Source organism: Scylla paramamosain, chromosome 18 (assembly GCF_035594125.1).
Source record: "Scylla paramamosain isolate STU-SP2022 chromosome 18, ASM3559412v1, whole genome shotgun sequence".
Taxonomy (NCBI): domain Eukaryota; kingdom Metazoa; phylum Arthropoda; class Malacostraca; order Decapoda; family Portunidae; genus Scylla; species Scylla paramamosain.
This window is the reverse complement of record NC_087168.1, coordinates 21153522-21172299: the sequence shown is the minus strand read 5'-3', so window position 1 is coordinate 21172299 and position 18778 is coordinate 21153522. Positions and strand designations below refer to the sequence as shown.

The following is an 18778-nucleotide window of genomic DNA, read 5'->3' as shown; positions in this document are numbered from 1 at the left end:
AATACGGTCTCAGAATCTTTTGATCTCACAAACTAACAACTAAAAATATATCTTATGTTGATGTTGAGTAAGAGGAACTTGTCACTGTACAATATTCACGATTACTTCTCCAAGTATCTCAGTGAACCCAACACCCATTGCTTCTCACTGAAGAAAACCACGTTAGGCATTGTTATGTTTCGATTTTATAATGATTAATGTGAAGGGAATGTTGGAGATGAAGTGTAGGAGTATAAATCAAATGTAACCCAAACAAACTAATGTCATGGATCAAAAGGGCAGATTCAAGGGCAGGTCAAACTCATACCCGGCGTTGCAAGCTTCCTTCAATCCTGTATGTATCTCTGCACGTATATAAGGAAGGAAGCTCCAAAGGGTGCTTCTTCTCTTCATCAGTATAAAGCAAGTCATCTTACAACCACGAAGTTCATTGCGAGGGCGACAGAAAAGGAATATTATAGTCACCCCTGCAATATAACAAGCTTCCAAAATATCTTACAGAAAACCATGATGAACAGGGAGAGAATGCTATAGTTACTGCCGAAATATAGCTCACTTTTAAATATTTTGCAGAAAACAATGGCATTTTTTGCAAGATCTTTAGTTTTTTTTTATTTTCCTTTTTTCAAACTTTTTGGTACAGTATACTACGAGGTAGAAAGAGAATGTTATAGTCACCGCCACAATATATCACACTGACAAATATCTTGTAGAAAACTAGTTACTTCAAGAGACAACTTCACTGTTTTCTTGATTCCTTAAGGCAAGGTATTCTTTGTATATTTCCTTCAAAGTCACACCACTCTGTTATATTTAGTTCACCACTCAATCTCGCCCTGAACTCCACAATAAAGACCAATGACAAGAAAGTGCACTGTAACAAGTTGTAGAATAAAGATAAGATGGAAAGGACGATTTTTTTTTTTTTCAATAATAACATCATAACCACTTCTCCTTCTACTACTGTTACTATTATTTCTACTACCACTGCCATCACAACCACCTCTGTTACCAACACCACTATTGTTACCAACACTACCACCACCACCACCCACTAGGATCAGACAAAACAACTTGATATACAAAACTACAACTTTTTTTCAAGAAACATTGGAGCACAAATATACAAATCCATACAAATGCATACTGTATATAATAATACTAATGCTAATACTAATAATAATAATAATAATAATAATAATAATAATAATAATAATAATAATAATAATAATAATAAAATATCACATTAATGTTAAAGAAAAAATCAAAGGACCCTTGTTAATACTGCTAACTGTGTTTATCATTTATGATCTAGTTAGGTATTGTTATTATCATTACTGTTACTGCTTTGGAAATCGGAAACTTTTACGTTTAGTTGTAGTATGCAGTGAGTGATGGGTACTTGAAGGATCCTGGCTGGTAGCGGTAACGGGGCATCACGCAGCTGTAACATGAAAGAAGACACCAGTTAAGTAATGCTCAAATGTAAATAACATTAATCATACATCCTTTCCAGTACCTAAGCAACACTGGTTCATATTCTTAAACACTTCAGACTCTCATAAGAACTGTTTCTCGAAGTCCACAGAGATGATTAGTCAGGTTCTCATGCGGTTTTTTTTTTCCTGTTCTTGGTGCAGAATTATTGTTAAGCCATCACTGGAATAATGAAAATTTTGCTCAAAGCCACACTAACTTCCACTGGAGTCTATTAAGTGGCGGAGATACGGAGCTGTATGGCAGATGGTGGAGAACAAGGGGCAGAGGAATGGCAAAGAAGGCAAGGAGGTTTTGGAGTCAGGGATGGAGTTCAGACCTTCCAGAAATGTTAATTGCTCCAATACTCACATGTCCAATTCTGCGACGTAAATGTGGCGGAAGAAGCACCTCCTCTTCTTGATGACGGGCTGCTCAGGCACCCGGATGACGAAGGGGCCTGCGCGCTCGTCTTCCACCACAATGGTATTCTCGCCCCCCTCCACCACCTCCACCACCTCCCGGTCCTCAGGCCGGTAGGTGATGGCTTGGATGGTCTCTCGGCATCTGCGAGGGACCACAGTCATCGTCATTAATTCCCTTGTTGTCAAATGTTTGGCTTGTTATATACATGTCCTTTAAGCTTGGGTTTAAATGCATGTTAATGAGGTTTATTGACTGACGCAGGAACTTACCCGGCTGGCAGAGGCTTGCCGTCAGGTGACGGTGAACAGTCAAGCATGTCAGGCCTGGGAGCCTCGTTCTGCCGTCCTGAAAAGAAACGAAACCACTTGTAATGACCTGCGTGTGCTAGCACGCGCACACATACAAACACGGTGACTTAAGGTCAATGCGAAAATACAATTTAAGAAAAGTGTCGGCCAAGGCGACCGTTTTTCTCCTCAGCTGTTCACATCAGTATTACAGAAGCTTCGTAATAACTTGCAATGGAAAGAAAGAGGAATTCTGCTCGCATGAGCCTCAGCATACGATTTCACAATTAGACAGAGAAAGCTGGAAAGTGTATCTGATGAACATGAAGAAAGCAAAGATGATGTTAATTGACTGTACACAGAACATTAAATTCAACATTCGATGAAGTAGAAAAAAATGTACTTGTACAAATATAAACACAAATATCTTTATGGACAGACGAGCAAGTGTCGATGAGTGATGCTCCGGAAAGTCTTTGTCATGCCAGATAAATCACGGAAGCTTCTGATTTAAGGGCTGAGGGGCACGCCAAGAAAACGAGGACAAACAGTACCAGGGTAAACCTTAGAATATTCCTCTCTGACAGCTGGTACTGCTCACACCACCTAAGGAAGAAATGACTTTAGCACCGGCAGGAGGAATAAGCCCAACACACAGGAAACGTGTAGGTTAACCACAGCAGGAGTCTGCGAGTAACAGCCACACCACCAGCAAGAGTGTGGGAGTAAGAGTTACATCCCCAGCAGGAGTGTGCGAGTACCAGACACAACCCCAGCAGGAGAATGACAGCTTCATCTCGTCAGCTACTCACCAAGGAAGGGCAGAACGCCTGGTGGAAGGGCGACCGTGGCAGACACACACACTACCAGGGCGAGAACCAAAGTCTGGAAGAGGCTTGAGAGTGCCATTGCTAGTGTGTTGTGTGTGGAGCACGTGAGGCAGGCGTAGCGAGAGAGGGGGCTAGTAGTTGACCTCGCAGCAGTGTAGATGCTACTTGTGACTCGAGCCTCGGCGAACGGGCTTATATACACGCTGCCCACTGCCCCGCCCCCTCTCCCTTGGCGCCCGAGGAGGAGGAAGGGTGTGAAGAAGGTAGGAGATCCCCCCCCTTGCTAACATAAGACACGTCTTTCATAAGCAAAGACGCGTGGGTGGAATGTATTCCTAGATCATTAGAGAAACTGCGATCTACTGAGGGAGGAAGGCTATAGAGAATAGTGTTTCTGATATGTTTTAATGCTGGAATCCGGTCATTTTGAGAGACAGAGAGAGAGAGAGAGAGAGAGAGAGAGAGAGAGAGAGAGAGAGAGAGAGAGAGAGAGAGAGAGAGAGAGAGCAAGCAAGTAAGCAACAAAATAACCGTACTTGACTGATAAACATCTCATAATTAACTTCATGATTAATCTCGTAATTACCCATCATTATGTGCATTTGAGTATGGCTTTGCTTCGCACAATCTTGCTTGCAGTGACGAAAGAGAAAGACCATGAACGAGGACACCAGTGAAGGTTATTCTTTCGAAACGGTTACCACGTGCAGGACTTAGCATACGAGGCGAACGTGCAAAACAACACGACTCGAGATGTGCGCATTGCGAAGATGAGGAGGAAGAAGGAAGGGGAAAGAAGAGCGTCTACCAAACAAGATCAACAATATTCCACACAAACTTTATTGTTCTTTTTTTTCCGTGATTTGAAGACTGCAACGGGATCGCCAGGAAGAAGAGCGTCTATGTACAAATATGCATCACAAAATTCCCGCACACAAAATCTAAATAAAATCTTACTTGTCTTGTACATCACCAAGACCAAAGAGAGAAAATGTATATAGAGAGAATAGAGACAGTAGGAAAATTATGGAAAAACACGGAAAACTACCAAAGAGACTAACAAAAAACTACAAAAACAAAAGAAAGGTACGTGTAAAAAGATAATTATTTGGGGCTTTTATAGACAAAATAAATGTTGAGAGAACAGAAAGAGTAGGAGAATTATGGAGAAACACTGAAAACTACCAAAGAGACTGACGAAAAACTACGAAAGCATAAGAAAGATAAACGTAAGATGATGATTACTTGGGGTTTTTATTGAGGGAGTAAATGTGAAGAGAATAAGAGGAGTGTAAGAGAGTTATGGAGACTGAGAACTACAAAAACAAAGGTGTCTACCAAAAGACGACAATAGGAAGTGAAAATAAAATTGTTTGACGTGTTTACAGAGAATACGTGTAGAGATGAATGTAGAGCAATGAAAAGACTATACAAAATGCACTTCATAATGTTCTTCCTACAAACAAAGGAAAGTAAAAATCTCACTTATTTTCACAAGATTCTTCCAACAAGAAAAACTGAAAAAAACTCACTTTCTTCTCCGATATTCTCAAGATTTGTCGTGACATTGATTACGTAGACCAGAAAATTGTATTAAAAGATATTCAAGTATTGGTGAGCATTGATCGGTTAAGGTCATCCAGCATTTCTGACAGTAAACATTGTCCATGACAGTAATGATTAACAATATGTGAAGATACGAACATGAATTGGCCTTTCAACTATTTTTTTAGGTGGGGAGGGGGCGGGGGAGAAATGGCATTATAAACGGTTTTTTTTTCTTTTCTTTCTTTTTATTTAGCTAAATTAAATAATTCAATTGCCTCGAATGTTTCAAATGTTTCAGAATGCTTCAAATGGTTCGCGGGGTTAGGAGGAACAGAGACCACTGGATGGCGAATTTCCGTAAACAACTGTTGCGCACTCATGGAAATACGTAACCTCTAGACCACAAAACAATACCTTCCGTCTGCGTCACACGAGACACCATCACGGACCGCGAAACTTAATAATTCTGACTAACACTGGACCTCCCTTTAAGATTCCTATGCAGATCATTAACTCAGGAAAGATGGGAAAAAATACAAAAAAGGCAAATGATAATGATGATGATGAAAGAGGGAGAAAAGATGCACGTGGAAGCATCATGAAATCACGCACACGCCACAGAGTCCTTCCTGCAGCGACTCTCTTTCACCAGAATCTCGTTTTCTGTGAAGCGCGCTGAGGGTTGAGGGCAGACAAAGATGCATTTGTATACCATTTTTTATGTCTGTTTGGTCTGCGTGATGGTAATTATCCGTCGCTGCTGCTGTCATTTTTTCCTCCCTTTTTTCTGCGACTTGTAGCTTTGCGTTCATTAAGGGAGGAGGAAAAAAATAAATAAGTAAAAAAAAAAGTGCAAATTAGTGGGAAGCAAGAGAAGAGTGTCCTTAGAGACAGGGAATGTTTTAGCAGCGAGGGCAGTGGAGCCCCGTTCACCCAAGGCTGCTGTAGGAAAGAAAATAAGAAAAAAAGTGAGAGGGAGTGGAGGGCAAGAGGGGAGTGTCCTTTGAAACAAGGAATGTTCTGGTAGCGCGAGGAACGGGAGCTCCGTTCACCCAAGGCCCTTCGCTACAGTAGCCTTAGATACTTCCCAGATGCCCGGATCCCCACGTGACGTCACTATAGTAAACCAGCATCTTATCAATGTTTTGCGCTGTTCTACTCTAAACACACCACTGTCAGTCTCTGCCTTGCGACCCCCGGATCTCCACGCTCGTTTTCTATGAACTAGGTCGTCGAATGAACACCCCCACACTGCCTCCTATCGTCCCCTACCACCCTCGTACTCTACCGCACTGCTCCTTGCTATCCACGCCACCTCCCACTGCCTCCCTGTCGTCCCCACACCTACACACTCCTGCTTTCCGTTCCCATGCATCCACTCCGGCCCCGCGTCCTTCGTTTTTATGGTGGGAAGGAAAACGTTCACGAGATGCCAGGATGGTGAGAGAGATGATGAGTCAATGCAGATACATGGGAACCTTTATGAGACGTGAAAAAATGATGGAGGAGAGTGATGAGGGTAAAAGAAAATAAAAAGAAAAGTAAGAAGGAAATAATGAAAATGGGAAAAGGAAATTAGTAGATAAGGTGGAGAGGTGAATAAGGAGAGATTATTCTGAGTTTTGGAGAACATGAGAGTCGAAAAAAAAAGTAAAGAAAATAAAAATGAAGAGAAAATAGAAAGGTTAGAAAAAAATGACTTTAAAAAACCCGAACGAAAAGAAACAGCAGTTGATTGACAAAATAGCATCAGTGGATCCCGTTTTCTTTTTTTTTTTTTTTACATTGGGCCTTTTCTTTTCACCTTTTTTGTTGTCCTTAGTCAATGTCCCTCTAGCACAGAATAGTAATAATAATAGTAACAGTAGTAGCAGTAATACTAATCCTAATACTACTACTACTAATAAATAATAAATGAATAAATAAAAAAAAATAACGAAAATAAAATGTTTGCTTACCTGCCTCCCTCCTACAGACAGGCGGGGGCACGGGCGCGAGGCAGGGCCCAGAAACCAAGGGAGGCGGGAGGCACGGAAAAGGGGCCGGGGGTCAGCATAGTCGGAGGAAGGGGCGGCAGCTTCCCATCAGGCCCCAGGTGCAGCTCATCGCCATTTAGGAGAACCTGCCTGAAGAAGGAAAGGGAGGTGATAGTGGTGGTGGTGGTGGTAGTAGTGGTGGTGGTGGTGGTTAGTAGTAGTAGTAGTAGTAGTAGTAGTAGTAACTATAACGAGAATGGAGCAAATTTGTGTCTAATAAGTGACAGACAAGAAATTTACCACTTAGCTGGCGAACTGTGTGTGTGTGTGTGTGTTAATTAGAATTGCCCCTAAAGATTTATGCGTGACATCTCTTCCCAGTTCAGACTGGTTGGTGTTGGCGTAATCTGATACAATGACTTGCAATGTTACGACACTAGTCATAATAAACAAACTACGAGACCCATACACACACACACACACACACACACACACACACACACAAGGGACCAGGAAGAGTCACCATAACATGAAAAAAAACTCAAGGCAATGACAACCAGCTCCATACGTGAACGAGCACCACCTCACCACCACTTCACCACGTCACGTCCCACGCACGGCAGCCACAGGTGTAGGTTCCTCGGTTCACAAGGTGTGGCACAGGTGTGGTACTGTCAATATCAATGCAAGTCTGACAGGTGTTCGTTAGGTGCGGAAAGGCAACACTCTGCTATGTTCCATTCACCTTTATAGCAGACGCACACCTCACTCCATCATTAGCTACCAAACTACACTTGCACAGGGACTTGCAGATGGGTGGACGTTAAGTGGATATGAATAGAAATTAAATATGACGTTCTTGTGAACATACAATAATGAAGGAACGTAAATAAATGGTACGTTGATTGAACATAAACTTAGAAATATAGAACACAAATATAAACGGAAACGTAAAAACTTACCATAAATAGAAACAAAAACAAAGAAACCCAGAAACACACATAGGAAATAAACACAGAATAATATGTGAAAATACGTGGAAACTAATTGAAAATGAACTGAAATCACGTATGATACTCACACACCAAAACACACCATCATGGAAATATGCGAAAAATGAGAAAATGAAAATAAATATATCAAACCTAAATTAATATTCTGTCCTTTCCTGTTCATGGGAGAAACATTATTATTATTATGGTTTTTTTTTTTTCCTGAATTTGCCTTTTGCCCTCGCTCTACTTCCTTTGTGCATAGAAACATGGTATTATAACTTCTATATTTAAGGCAAATTAATAACACTCTACATGCATAAATGTTTAGATTTAACCCAGATAAGAAAGGTCGTAAAAACACGTGTATGTACCCGCCCGAGAATCTCCCCCAGATACCACCACACGTGCAATCCACAGTAATGCTTTCCCGACAAGTGTCTGAAGCAACTCTGAGGAAAGTGAATGCGTGGAAGCTGGGCATGGATTTTCCTCTATTAGTTCGCAGTGTGGTGTCAATCAGTTTGCCTCCACGCAGCCTGACGTCACCGTGGATCCGAAGACACGTGGAAAAAATCACATTAATTCAGGAGCTACACGAGTTTTTTAAGGGCAGTCCTTATATATATGTATATATATATATATATATATTTTTTTTTTTTAATCAAGAAGGAAGGAGGGAACATGAGTTTTCCTCAGTCAGTTTAATGTCATCGAAGACTCAGAGGAAGACACGACACTTAATGAACTTCGGCGATTTTTTACAGATCTTACGTTTTCTTAGTTATGGCGGGAATAGGGGATGTAAACTTTCTTCACTCAGTTCGTCTTCAGCTTAGGTCATCGAAGACTCCAAGAAAGACTCAACAGAATCACATTGGGTTAGAAGTTAGTTTTTAATGATAGGTCCTATGTGTTTCTTAGTCATGGCAGAAGGAGAGGATGTAAACTTTTCTCAATAAGTTTGTCTCCAGTTTGTCGCCACGGAAGACCTGGAGAGAAAGATATGACAATTACATGAATTGAGAAACTAGACGAGTTTTTTTAGGTTCTACTTTTTTTCTTTTTTAGTTATGGCAGGAAGAGAGGACGTAAATTATTCTCAATTATTTCATCTCCAGCTTAAAATCACCAAAGCCTCAAAGAAAGACACGACAACAGATCCCATGGACTTAGAAACAAAACGAGCTTTTACGACTGGGTAAGATATGCTAAAAGGCGGGATTTCCCCCACACTTTGTTACTGAGCTGCTCCTGTCGCTGGTTGCGCAGTAATGGGGACTGAGGTAACAGAGCACTTCGATCAAGGTCGCCTCTCACTGTCGCTTCTTTGAGGGCAAGACGTCCCAGGAGTCGCAGCCCTTGTCTGGATGTAATGCCATCCCCCCCGCCTTCATTCTGCATGCTGCGCGCCACCCCGAGGAAGCTACGCCAGGACGTTTGTGGTTTGTGGGTCTCTGTGGCGCAGTTGACTTTCAGGCGACAATGAAAGAGTGAGTTGTATTACCTCTGTTTAGATGCTCCTCACAAAGAGCAGCAGAGAAAAAATTGTAGTGGTGGTGGTGGTGGTGCTGGTGCTGGTTGTAATAGCGTAGTAGTAGTAATAGTAGTAGTAGTAGTAGTAGTAGTAGTAGTAGTAGTAGTAGTAGTAGTAGTAGTAGTAGTAGCAGTAGTAGTAGTAGTAGTAGTAGTAGTAGTAGTAGTAGTAAAGGCAACAAGACAAATATTTTTCCCCATTATTTTTCTTTACTGTTAATTTTTGCGTGTGAGGAAAGCTGACCAAGAGCACAATAAATAAAAAAAAAATAATGAAATAAAGAGCTCATAAAAAGAACTGCAAAGTATAGCAGTACATTCCTTCCTCCTTCCCCTCATCCACCATCTACTCTTCCCCTGCTCCCTCACCTACCCCAGCATTAAGGATTACCTGGCCTGAAGGTCTCCGCCGCTGGGCTGAAGGAGGTACTGCATCACCGGAGAGGCCGCCACCTCGTCCTGGAGCCTCACACTGACGGAAATGGAGCCGAGATTCATGCCCAGGATGACCACGCCACCTGGAGGAGACACATGAAGGTAGCAAGACACAGCGTGATGAACCATACGTGGGGATACGAAGAAGAAGAAGAAGAAGAAAGAAAAAAACCTATGTACGTGTGTGGATGTGACAGCACCTTCCCTATGTACGTGTGTGGATGTGACAGCACCTTCCGTATCGTTGGCGTGATGGGAGAGGCAGTGGGCGTACAGGCGGAGGGTGGGTGGTGGTGCTACCATGTGTATACGCAGAACTCGGCGCCCCACTAGTCGCTTGTACAGGAGGGATAACCAGTAGTCCTGCGGGAAGAAAGAGATGTCTGTTATGAAATACTGACCGTATCATGAAACGCTTTGTTATCTCACCACGACTATTTTCAAAGGTTACAGAGATGATCAACCTGGTTCTCAAGAGTGTTTCTCCTGTTAATCTATCACTAGAACCGTAAAGACATCCTTAATTCCGTGTTACTTCAACTGGAGCCTTTTGAATATAGTGGATTTGTGACGCAGAATTGTTTCAGAATATGGTCAATGAGTGACTGAGTAGTACTGAGGTAACCTTAGCGTCCTCATTTGTAGACACTCATTGTTTGTTTCTCGGCAAAATATGACGCTTTTCCAAGTTGTAATCTGCACAATGAAGGAATCGGCTTTGAAATTGATGAGCTGAATGAATTTAAACCTACCCAAGCTTAACCTAACCTGACCCACGGCTGGAAATGCTAATGTTATTTCAATATTAGCTAATTGAGTTGTTATCGAGGAAGATTTAACACCTTCAATACTAAGCAATTTTTTTCTCATGATTATCTGTTACTTTTTTAGATACTTAAATTTGTACTTGTTTCTTTTTGAATGGTCATCTAGCTTAGACAAAATTAACTTCGCCTCTCTCTCTCTCTCTCTCTCTCTCTCTCTCTCTCTCTCTCTCTCTCTCTCTCTCTCTCTCACCGGGTTGGGCTTCAGATCGGGGTCAAGAAGGGCGTAGCAGGACTCGTACAGCGTCTGCCTAGCCACCACGTCCACACCTCCTGCCGCAGCCACGCCCAACTTGTCGAGCCACAGGAATCCCCCGACGAAGGTGTCACTCATGTCAGGCGCCCCTCCACCTGACGCTGACCCAGTCTCCGCTATGGGATTGAAAACGGCACCCTTGTTTCTCCGTATTAAGGGGACTGTACTCTGAAAAGCCTTGGTCTCTCATCACGACTATTTTCAAAGGCCTCAGAGATGACTACCCGGGTTCTCAAGAGTGTTTCTCTTGTTAATAATGAAGAAAGCTTGTTTATTTGTCATTAGAACCATAAAAACGCCCTTGAAAACCCGTCTAATTTCAACTAGAGCCTTTTGAAAGTAGTGACGTTACGTTTCATAATATGTCCCCAGGATTTACATCAACATGTGTAGAAAGAAGAGGAGTGACAAACAGGAAAGACAGTGACAGGCTGAGAGGTAGGCACGTGTATTGAAAGACAGACACACGCCATTCTAAAGCAGGCGGCAGAAAAGACAGTTTAAGGACAGGGAGACAAATAGAGAGGCTGACATACATACTGATGGATAGGCAGACAGATAGACTGACACACTTTTGTTGATAGAAACAGACACCATTTTTAAAACAAAGTGACAGACACACGAACATCACCCTACTCACACACACACACACACACACACACACACTCACGTGCAGATGTGGCGTGTATAAATGTGTGCGCAGAAGAGAAAGAGGTGAAGATAACTAAATGCGTCGAAAATTATACACTAAAATCAGTATTCAATTAAGAACATGTGCAAATTATAAACAAACCAATGAATTACGGATAAGATACATTCCTTTGCCATAATCATTTCCTATTAGAGAAGCGATATAAATCTTAAAGGAACTGCATTGAGACGTGTTAAGCTTAAAGGAACGACAAGAACCAAAAAAATTAGGTCACGCTAGTAAGACCTCTCTCTCTCTCTCTCTCTCTCTCTCTCTCTCTCTCTCTCTCTCTCTCTCTCTCTCTCTCTCTCTCTCTCTCTCTCTCTCTCTCTCTCTCTCTCACTCAGCCAGATAGGTCGTCCAGGAGCTAGATGGTTTCTCACGACCACGATCTGCTCCACCTGCCACGTCAGCTGGTTCATCACGTCGGGATCCATGAAATCACCAACCGCCGCCTCGTGCCCGTTGACGTAGTACCTGAGAGAGGGACGCGGGTGACGGAGGCGCAGAAGGAGGTGCGTTCGAAACAGATGGAGTTTAGAAAATGTGTGTAGTAAATATGTGAGAAAATAATATGAGGACGAGAAAAAAAAAAGATGACTGTTGAGGGAAAAGAAGGAGAGATGAGTGAAAAATAGATATGAAACATGTGAATCAAATAAACTACTTTAGAAGAAGATATAAGAAAATAAAGGGAAGAGAAATATGAAATAAATAAACACATAAATAAATATATGAATAAAACAGAGAGAGAGAGAAAAAAAAAACACCATCACTCACTGATGCCACGTAAGCGCAGAGAGATTAAACGTAGAGGAATTCAGAAAACTCTCCAGATAATCCACAGCATTTGTCCCAACACCAGCAGCGCCTTCAGGAGAGCTAAGTGTGGCGCTACTGTGACGCTGACGGTGGTGGTGACGGTGGCGGTGACGAGGGCGCAGACTCTTGTGATGGTGCTTCTTTGGTCTCGTCACGTCAGGACCTACAAGAGGGGCAGACGGACACGCCTCCTCCAGGACTTTACTGAGGATCTCGTAGTCCCTCGCTGTCTGCTCTCCGGTCACAACGATGCCAAACTTGTGCTTATACGAGTTGGGTTCTGTGAGATGGAAGGGCGAAGAAAGTTAAGAGAGAGAGAGAGAGAGAGAGAGAGAGAGAGAGAGAGAGAGAGAGAGAGAGAGAGAGAGAGAGAGAGAGAGAGAGAGAGAGAGAGAGAGAGAGAGAGAGAGAGAGAGAGAGAGAAGGAGGGAGGGAGGCAAAGAGAGAGACGGAGGGAGAGAGGGAAGGAGGAAGGTAGGGAGGGAAAGAGAGAGAGAGAACCAGATAGAACAGGTCAGAACGAGACAGAACAGCGAGAAAGAAAAACTAGGACAAATTTAAAACGTGCAGTCACCAACAGCCAGAGAGACAACAGAGGGAGGAAGGAAGGGGAGTGAGAAAGTTAAGGAAAAGGGAAGGGGAGATGGAAATTGTTAGTCTAAGAGAGAGATAGATAGAGAGAGAGAGAGAGAGAGAGAGAGAGAGAGAGAGAGAGAGAGAGAGAGAGAGAGAGAGAGAGAGAGAGAGAGAGGTAGGGATAGTGGGAGGGAAAGAGGGAGAAAACCAGATAGAACAGGACAGAACACATCCAGCGAGAGAAAGAAAAGAAAAAAAAGAAAGAGCAAATGTAAAGCGTGCGGTCACCAACAACCAGAGAGACGACAGAGGGAGGCAGAACACACACACACACACACACACACACACACACACACACACACAGAAACAGATCGATTACAGAAAGAAACAAAAAATAAAAAAATAAACAGAAACAAAAATGCACCGAGAAAAAATTAAGAAAAAAAAAACACATACAGAGAAACATAGAAAAAGAAACAGAGAGGGAGACAGCACCCCACCATTGCCAAGCTGCCACACCACGGAGAAGCCCCAAGAACAGGCGTCGCGAAGGAGAAGATGGGCGTTGGATGGATCCCAGCTTCCATCAGGCTTACGGTAAAACTGGTTCAGGTCGAAGAGAAGCTGCATCCCGACGGCGCGCGAGAAATGCAGCAACCTCGCCCAGTCTTCGCCTGAAGGAAAGGACAGAAGTAGAGGCTGATGGGTGAATTAATTGAGAGGAAGATGAGGCGTGTTGTTTAATAGTTTGATTCATTGATGATTACTATTTTTTTTGGTTGTGAAATTCTCTCTCTCTCTCTCTCTCTCTCTCTCTCTCTCTCTCTCTCTCTCTCTCTCTCTCTCTCTCTCTCTCTCTCTCTCTCTCTCTCTCTCTCTCTCTCTCTCTCTCTCTCTCTCATTAGAACGTAAACAAATAAGGAAAGCTACAAGAAGTCTGGCCTACACGTGACCCTTTTAGAACTCTCTCTCTCTCTCTCTCTCTCTCTCTCTCTCTCTCTCTCTCTCTCTCTCTCTCTCTCTCTCTCTGTCTCTAGGCTGCTCGGGTGTTCAGTTTCACATGCAATTAAGCAAACACAGAGGTCGCCAAGGGAGTGCGGTGCTTCTTGCGAGATGTCCTGTCCTCAGAACCAAGAATCTTTACTAAGTACGTAGTCTGGCTCGCCTTATCGCAATCCCCGGGTCTCCTTCTTTGTTTGTTGCACTGCTTGCTTTACCCTATCTGCCTCTCTGGTGTCTTTGTGTTTGGCGTTATTACTTTCCATTGCCTTTAGGAATAATACTGACGCTTTATTGATCTATATGAACGTCTGAGCTCCTTATTATTCGTGTTCTTTTCTTTTTTTATCTGTTTGAGATGAAGTTTTTTTTTTTTTTACCTGTAATTTTTTGCTCTTTTTATTTCTGGTTCGAACTTTGAGAAATGATAAGAAATGTTCAGTATCAAAACAAAAATCTGATGATGCAAAAAATGTTCATTAGCTAAAAGAAGAAAAATATAAAGATGTCAAAGTTCTTTCTGATTTTTTCTTTCTTTCTTTTTTTTTCTTTTTTTCTCTTTACGTACGTCATATCGAGATCTTTTGGCCTTTATGGTTGACTCAGCAAGCTTCAATACTTTTCTCGAACGGTAAACATATTTTTTTTCCCTTAATCTGTACATTTTCCCCCGTTTTTTACACCATATCACGAAATAATAACTATACATTTCACTCTTTCATCATTACACTCACCCTTTACTTCCTGAACAGACATACAAACAAACAGGCAAATAAAACAGACTAACTCACGCGTAATGGTGAAGTTAGTGAAGATCGGAGTTGAGAACTGACTGTCATAACATCTACTTTTAAATCCTTCTCCTTCGTCAGTAGCCTCTTGATTATCTACGGAACCTTCTTGACCTCTTGTTTCTTGTCCATTTGTGCCGTGACCTCCGTTTTCGTTATCTTCGGACGTAGGTGTGTCACGGGGGTCATAGGTCACGAAGTTAGCCGCTGAGCCACCCACGCGAAGGATGGCTGGGGCGAGGGCGGAGACGAGACCCAGGAGCCGAGGGGAGCTGGTGGCGAAGTAGTAGTAGCAGTAGTAGTAGCAGTAGTAGTAGTAGTAGTAGTAGTAGTAGTAGTAGTAGTAGTAGTAGTAGTAGTAGTAGTAGACCATATGAAACACTGGAAATGATAAGAAAAAAAAATAATAATGATACTAGAAAAAAAAATACATAAGGCACGGAAAACTAAGACTAAAATTGCCAAACCTGGTGTTAAAATTGAGCCACCCATGCTGCATCAGACGGGGACTCAATGCCAAGCTAAGAAATGCATCGGGGACCTCCCTTAGCACCTCCTGCACTCCCACGACCACCTCCACTGCATCCTTCACCACCGAGTCTTCCTTCAACACGCTCTCCTCTAATCCATTCCCAATTCGCACGCTCCTCTCTTTCCCTGCGGAGGTACTAAGCTTCAGACATGTTTTTAGACTCGATAAAGCCTTATGGTGATGCGAAAGAAGACAGAGAAGGTTGGAGAATTTGATCATAACTGGTGGAGGAAAGCAGGAGAGAAAATGACCAAGAGATATATGGATGGATTAGTGAAGCTGCCAAGTAAAGGAATGACATGCGGGCAGTTCATAAGAGTCGTGAGAGACAGGAGAAGTTGGAAGTCCATGGTTTGCCGACGTCCTGGAGGATATGACACAGCGGTACAAGGTCTCTCAAGTCCCTCATATTTCGTTTCTCAGCCTCATTATCTCACCTTCAGGAGTGGCTGTGGCGGGGGCTGTGGTTGTGCTTTGGTGTGAAGCAGGGAAGAGGCTCATCAAGACATCGAGTAAATGGGAGAGCTTCTGGCGACGCAAGGGAAGGCCACGCGCTGGTCTTTCTCCGTGTAAAGCGACGGCCCTGAGGTACTCTCCGCCAGCCACCGCCCACCGCTTGCGTGTCGCCCGTGAGGCAGGTGTGAGCAAGGCCGCGGTCTGAAAGGACAAGAGCAATGCCATCTGTTGTCTCTTACTGACGTGGGGTGATATATGGCGGTGAGGATTAACACTGAGAATGGATGTGTAGATAAATGAATAAGTAAGAAAATATACAAATGGGAAAAAAAATACATACGATATAAATTAATTGAAAAGAAATATATAGATGAGAAAAATTAAAGATACATACGAGGTAAGAAATAATAAAAATTAATCATAAATAAGTGAGAGGACTATTTTTTTTTAAATAAACGAGGAAGCAAAAACTAGAGTTAAAAAAAGAAACAAAAGTAAAAAAAAATCTCGCTTCATTATTCTATTTACGTCACAAAATACTCAGAAATCATCACAGACAAATGAAAAAACAAATTTTTCCCTTTAACATTGGAGAAAGCAAAGAAATAAAAAAAAAATCTTGCTTCGGTATTCTTCCTGCGTTGCGTCTCCTGACATTTTCCCTCACGGAGGCAAGAACCCACCTGACGGGGACACAGACGAAGAAGGCGACGCTGCAGCTTTCTAGCCCACTGCCTGGGCTCGCACCTTCACCTTGCTATGCCCCATTTTCCTTAGGAGCCGCCCTTGAGTATGGGGCGTCCTCTGCAGGGCGTGGAGGTCATCAAGGGCGCTCTTCAGTAAATGTATCAAGCCACTTAATCCCCGACAGGAGTTAAGAGGCTGAAAGATGACATGGGTAGCGGTAAATGATGTACTTTTTACCCCACCTTCCACCTGCACACCTCCCACGTCATTTACCCCGTCAACACCCGTCACACTTGGTACACCCACGCACAGCACGCCAACCCAGATCATCACGCAGCCTACACGCGACATGGCATGGAATTAAAAGCACAAAAGCACCACGAGTCCCACCTTTGCCTTCTAAAACCGTCGCACTTCGAGTCAGACTGTCATGCAAACCTTTCCTCTTTCACTCGATTTAAGAAACAGTTATGGGTTTCCAAATAATAAGGTTTACTAATGTCCCCCGTCTCTTGTCTCTCCACACACACTCCCACGGTGACAAGGAACGGAGAGATGATGGGGAGGAGTGAAGAGGTCGAAGGAGAGAGGGCCGGGGTTGTGAGGAAGTGTGAGGGAGGAGGAGGGACAGGAAATGTGGATATTGAGAGGCTGATATGAGAGGACGTGGGGGTGGGCGGTGAGTTTCGCCTGATAAGTGTGTCTGTTTGTGTGTGTTTCTGTTTGTGTTCGCGTTACATTTTGGTCTCTCGTTCCGTGGTCATGTTATGTTCTTCATTTTCTTTGTATTTCTTTCTCCATTGACTTTGTGAGACGAGAGAAATTCAAGTTAGGCTTATTTTAGAGGTCATAATCTCTCTCTCTCTCTCTCTCTCTCTCTCTCTCTCTCTCTCTCTCTCTCTCTCTCTCTCTCTCTCTCTCTCTCTCTCTCTCTCGCTCATGTAACATCCCCTACCCTCTCCCTCCCGAGTAATGGTAAGACAAAGAGAAACAACAACATGACTCTTCTCTGGGATGTTGTGCAAGTCTGAGCTGACAGTGCTGGGAGGGGAGGAAGGAACGAAGGGTGTGTGTGTGTGTGTGTGTGTGTGTGTGTGTTTGGTGGGTGTGTGTGTGTGTGGGTGGAGACGTACTTTTTTATGTAGGAGGGACACTGGCCAAGGACAACAAAAATCCAATAAAAAAAAGCCCACTTGTGTGTATCATGTGATTTCATATACAGTGCATTAAAAGTAGTGAAGAGAGGAACAAAGCATATGGTAACGATTGGGTGAGTGTTTTCGTTGCCCCCTCCTCCTCCTCCTCCTCCTCCTCCTCCTCGTTGCCTTCTCGTCTCGCCCTGCTGGCTGCTACTCACGCATGTTTGTATTTCTTTATGTTGGTTTTTGTGTATCTATTCTCAAGTGTCTGTCTGTTTGTTTACGTGTGTGTGTTTCTCTGTGTATCTGCCTGTCTGTGTCTATCGTTCTGTCTATCTGTGTTTCTGTCTTTCTATCTTTTTGTCTGTCTGTCTGTATGCATGTCTCTGTCTACCTGTATATTTGCTTGTCTTTCTGTCTCTTTATTTGTCTGTCTATCTGTACGCCTGTATTTCTATTAGTATGCCTGTCCGTCAATCTTTCTGTCTATTTGTTTTTCTGTCCATCTGTCTTTAATTTTCCCCTGCACCCCACCACTCTCTCTCTCTCTCTCTCTCTCTCTCTCTCTCTCTCTCTCTCTCTCTCTCTCTCTCTCTCTCTCTCTCTCTCACACACCCCCAACCTTCGTCATCAGCTGCTCGGCACACCTGCACAAAACAAGTCACGTGGCCTCCGGGTGACCTCCACGTCTGAACACCTGTAGTTAATCAGGTGAAGGCCAGTTGCCAGCCGAGCCGCTATGGAGGAAATCAATAACTAAGCTTTTTAATGGTGAACTATGCGTTAATAAAGTCACGTGTCCTTTGATGTGTTAGAGTTATTAGTGATGTATTGTTGTATCTTTTTTTATTCAAGGTGGTGGTGGTGGTGGTGGTGGTGATGGTGGTGATGGTGGTGGAGTGCAGATGTTTCAAAGCTCCACACGTCATCATCAGCTTCCACATTTGTTGGTTCGGTGTTGCCACGCTTTTCCCGTCACTGGAGTACTTCCTCTCTCTCTCTCTCTCTCTCTCTCTCTCTCTCTCTCTCTCTCTCTCTCTCTCTCTCTCTCTCTTGTTTATTTATCAAGGCCGTGTAATGAGTGTCCCTCAGCTTATGTATTTCCTATCTCTCTCTCTCTCTCTCTCTCTCTCTCTCTCTCTCTCTCTCTCTCTCTCTCTCTCTCTCTCTCTCTCTCTCTCTTCCCGAAAGAACCCTGGCGACACACACACACACACACACACACACACACACACACACACACACACACACACACACACACACACACACACACACACACATACACAGCAAAAAAAAAAAAAAAACTTATGCAAAATCTCCACTGACTGTTCCTACTTCCTAAATTACAAAAAATCTATTAAAACACACTCACGACATAGATAAAAAATAAAAAAAACCATCAGATTCGCTTTTTTCATTTACTTTCGTTCATTCGTTCAGAAAGTCGAGCACTGACCATGACGTGTGTGTGTGTGTGTGTGTGTGTGTGTGTGTGTGTG

The 18778-nt window shown here is 43.1% G+C and overlaps 1 protein-coding gene across 1 annotated transcript; it reads right to left on the bottom strand.

Annotated features, from left to right (window-relative positions):
- Window positions 1–1983: 1983 nt before the first annotated feature.
- On the bottom strand, window positions 1984–16756 carry LOC135109261 (heparanase-like). Its single transcript, XM_064020529.1, has 13 exons — window positions 16137–16756; window positions 15435–15654; window positions 14933–15122; window positions 14466–14737; window positions 13176–13349; window positions 12058–12379; window positions 11621–11754; window positions 10524–10702; window positions 9740–9869; window positions 9463–9589; window positions 6526–6693; window positions 2172–2247; window positions 1984–2043 (listed from the first exon to the last, which is right to left on the bottom strand). The coding sequence occupies exons 2-11, from the start codon at window positions 15496–15498 to the stop codon at window positions 6537–6539; spliced, it is 1749 nt and encodes a 582-aa protein (XP_063876599.1). The 5' UTR covers window positions 15499–15654; window positions 16137–16756; the 3' UTR covers window positions 1984–2043; window positions 2172–2247; window positions 6526–6536.
- Between the last annotated feature and the right edge of the window lie 2022 nt (window positions 16757–18778).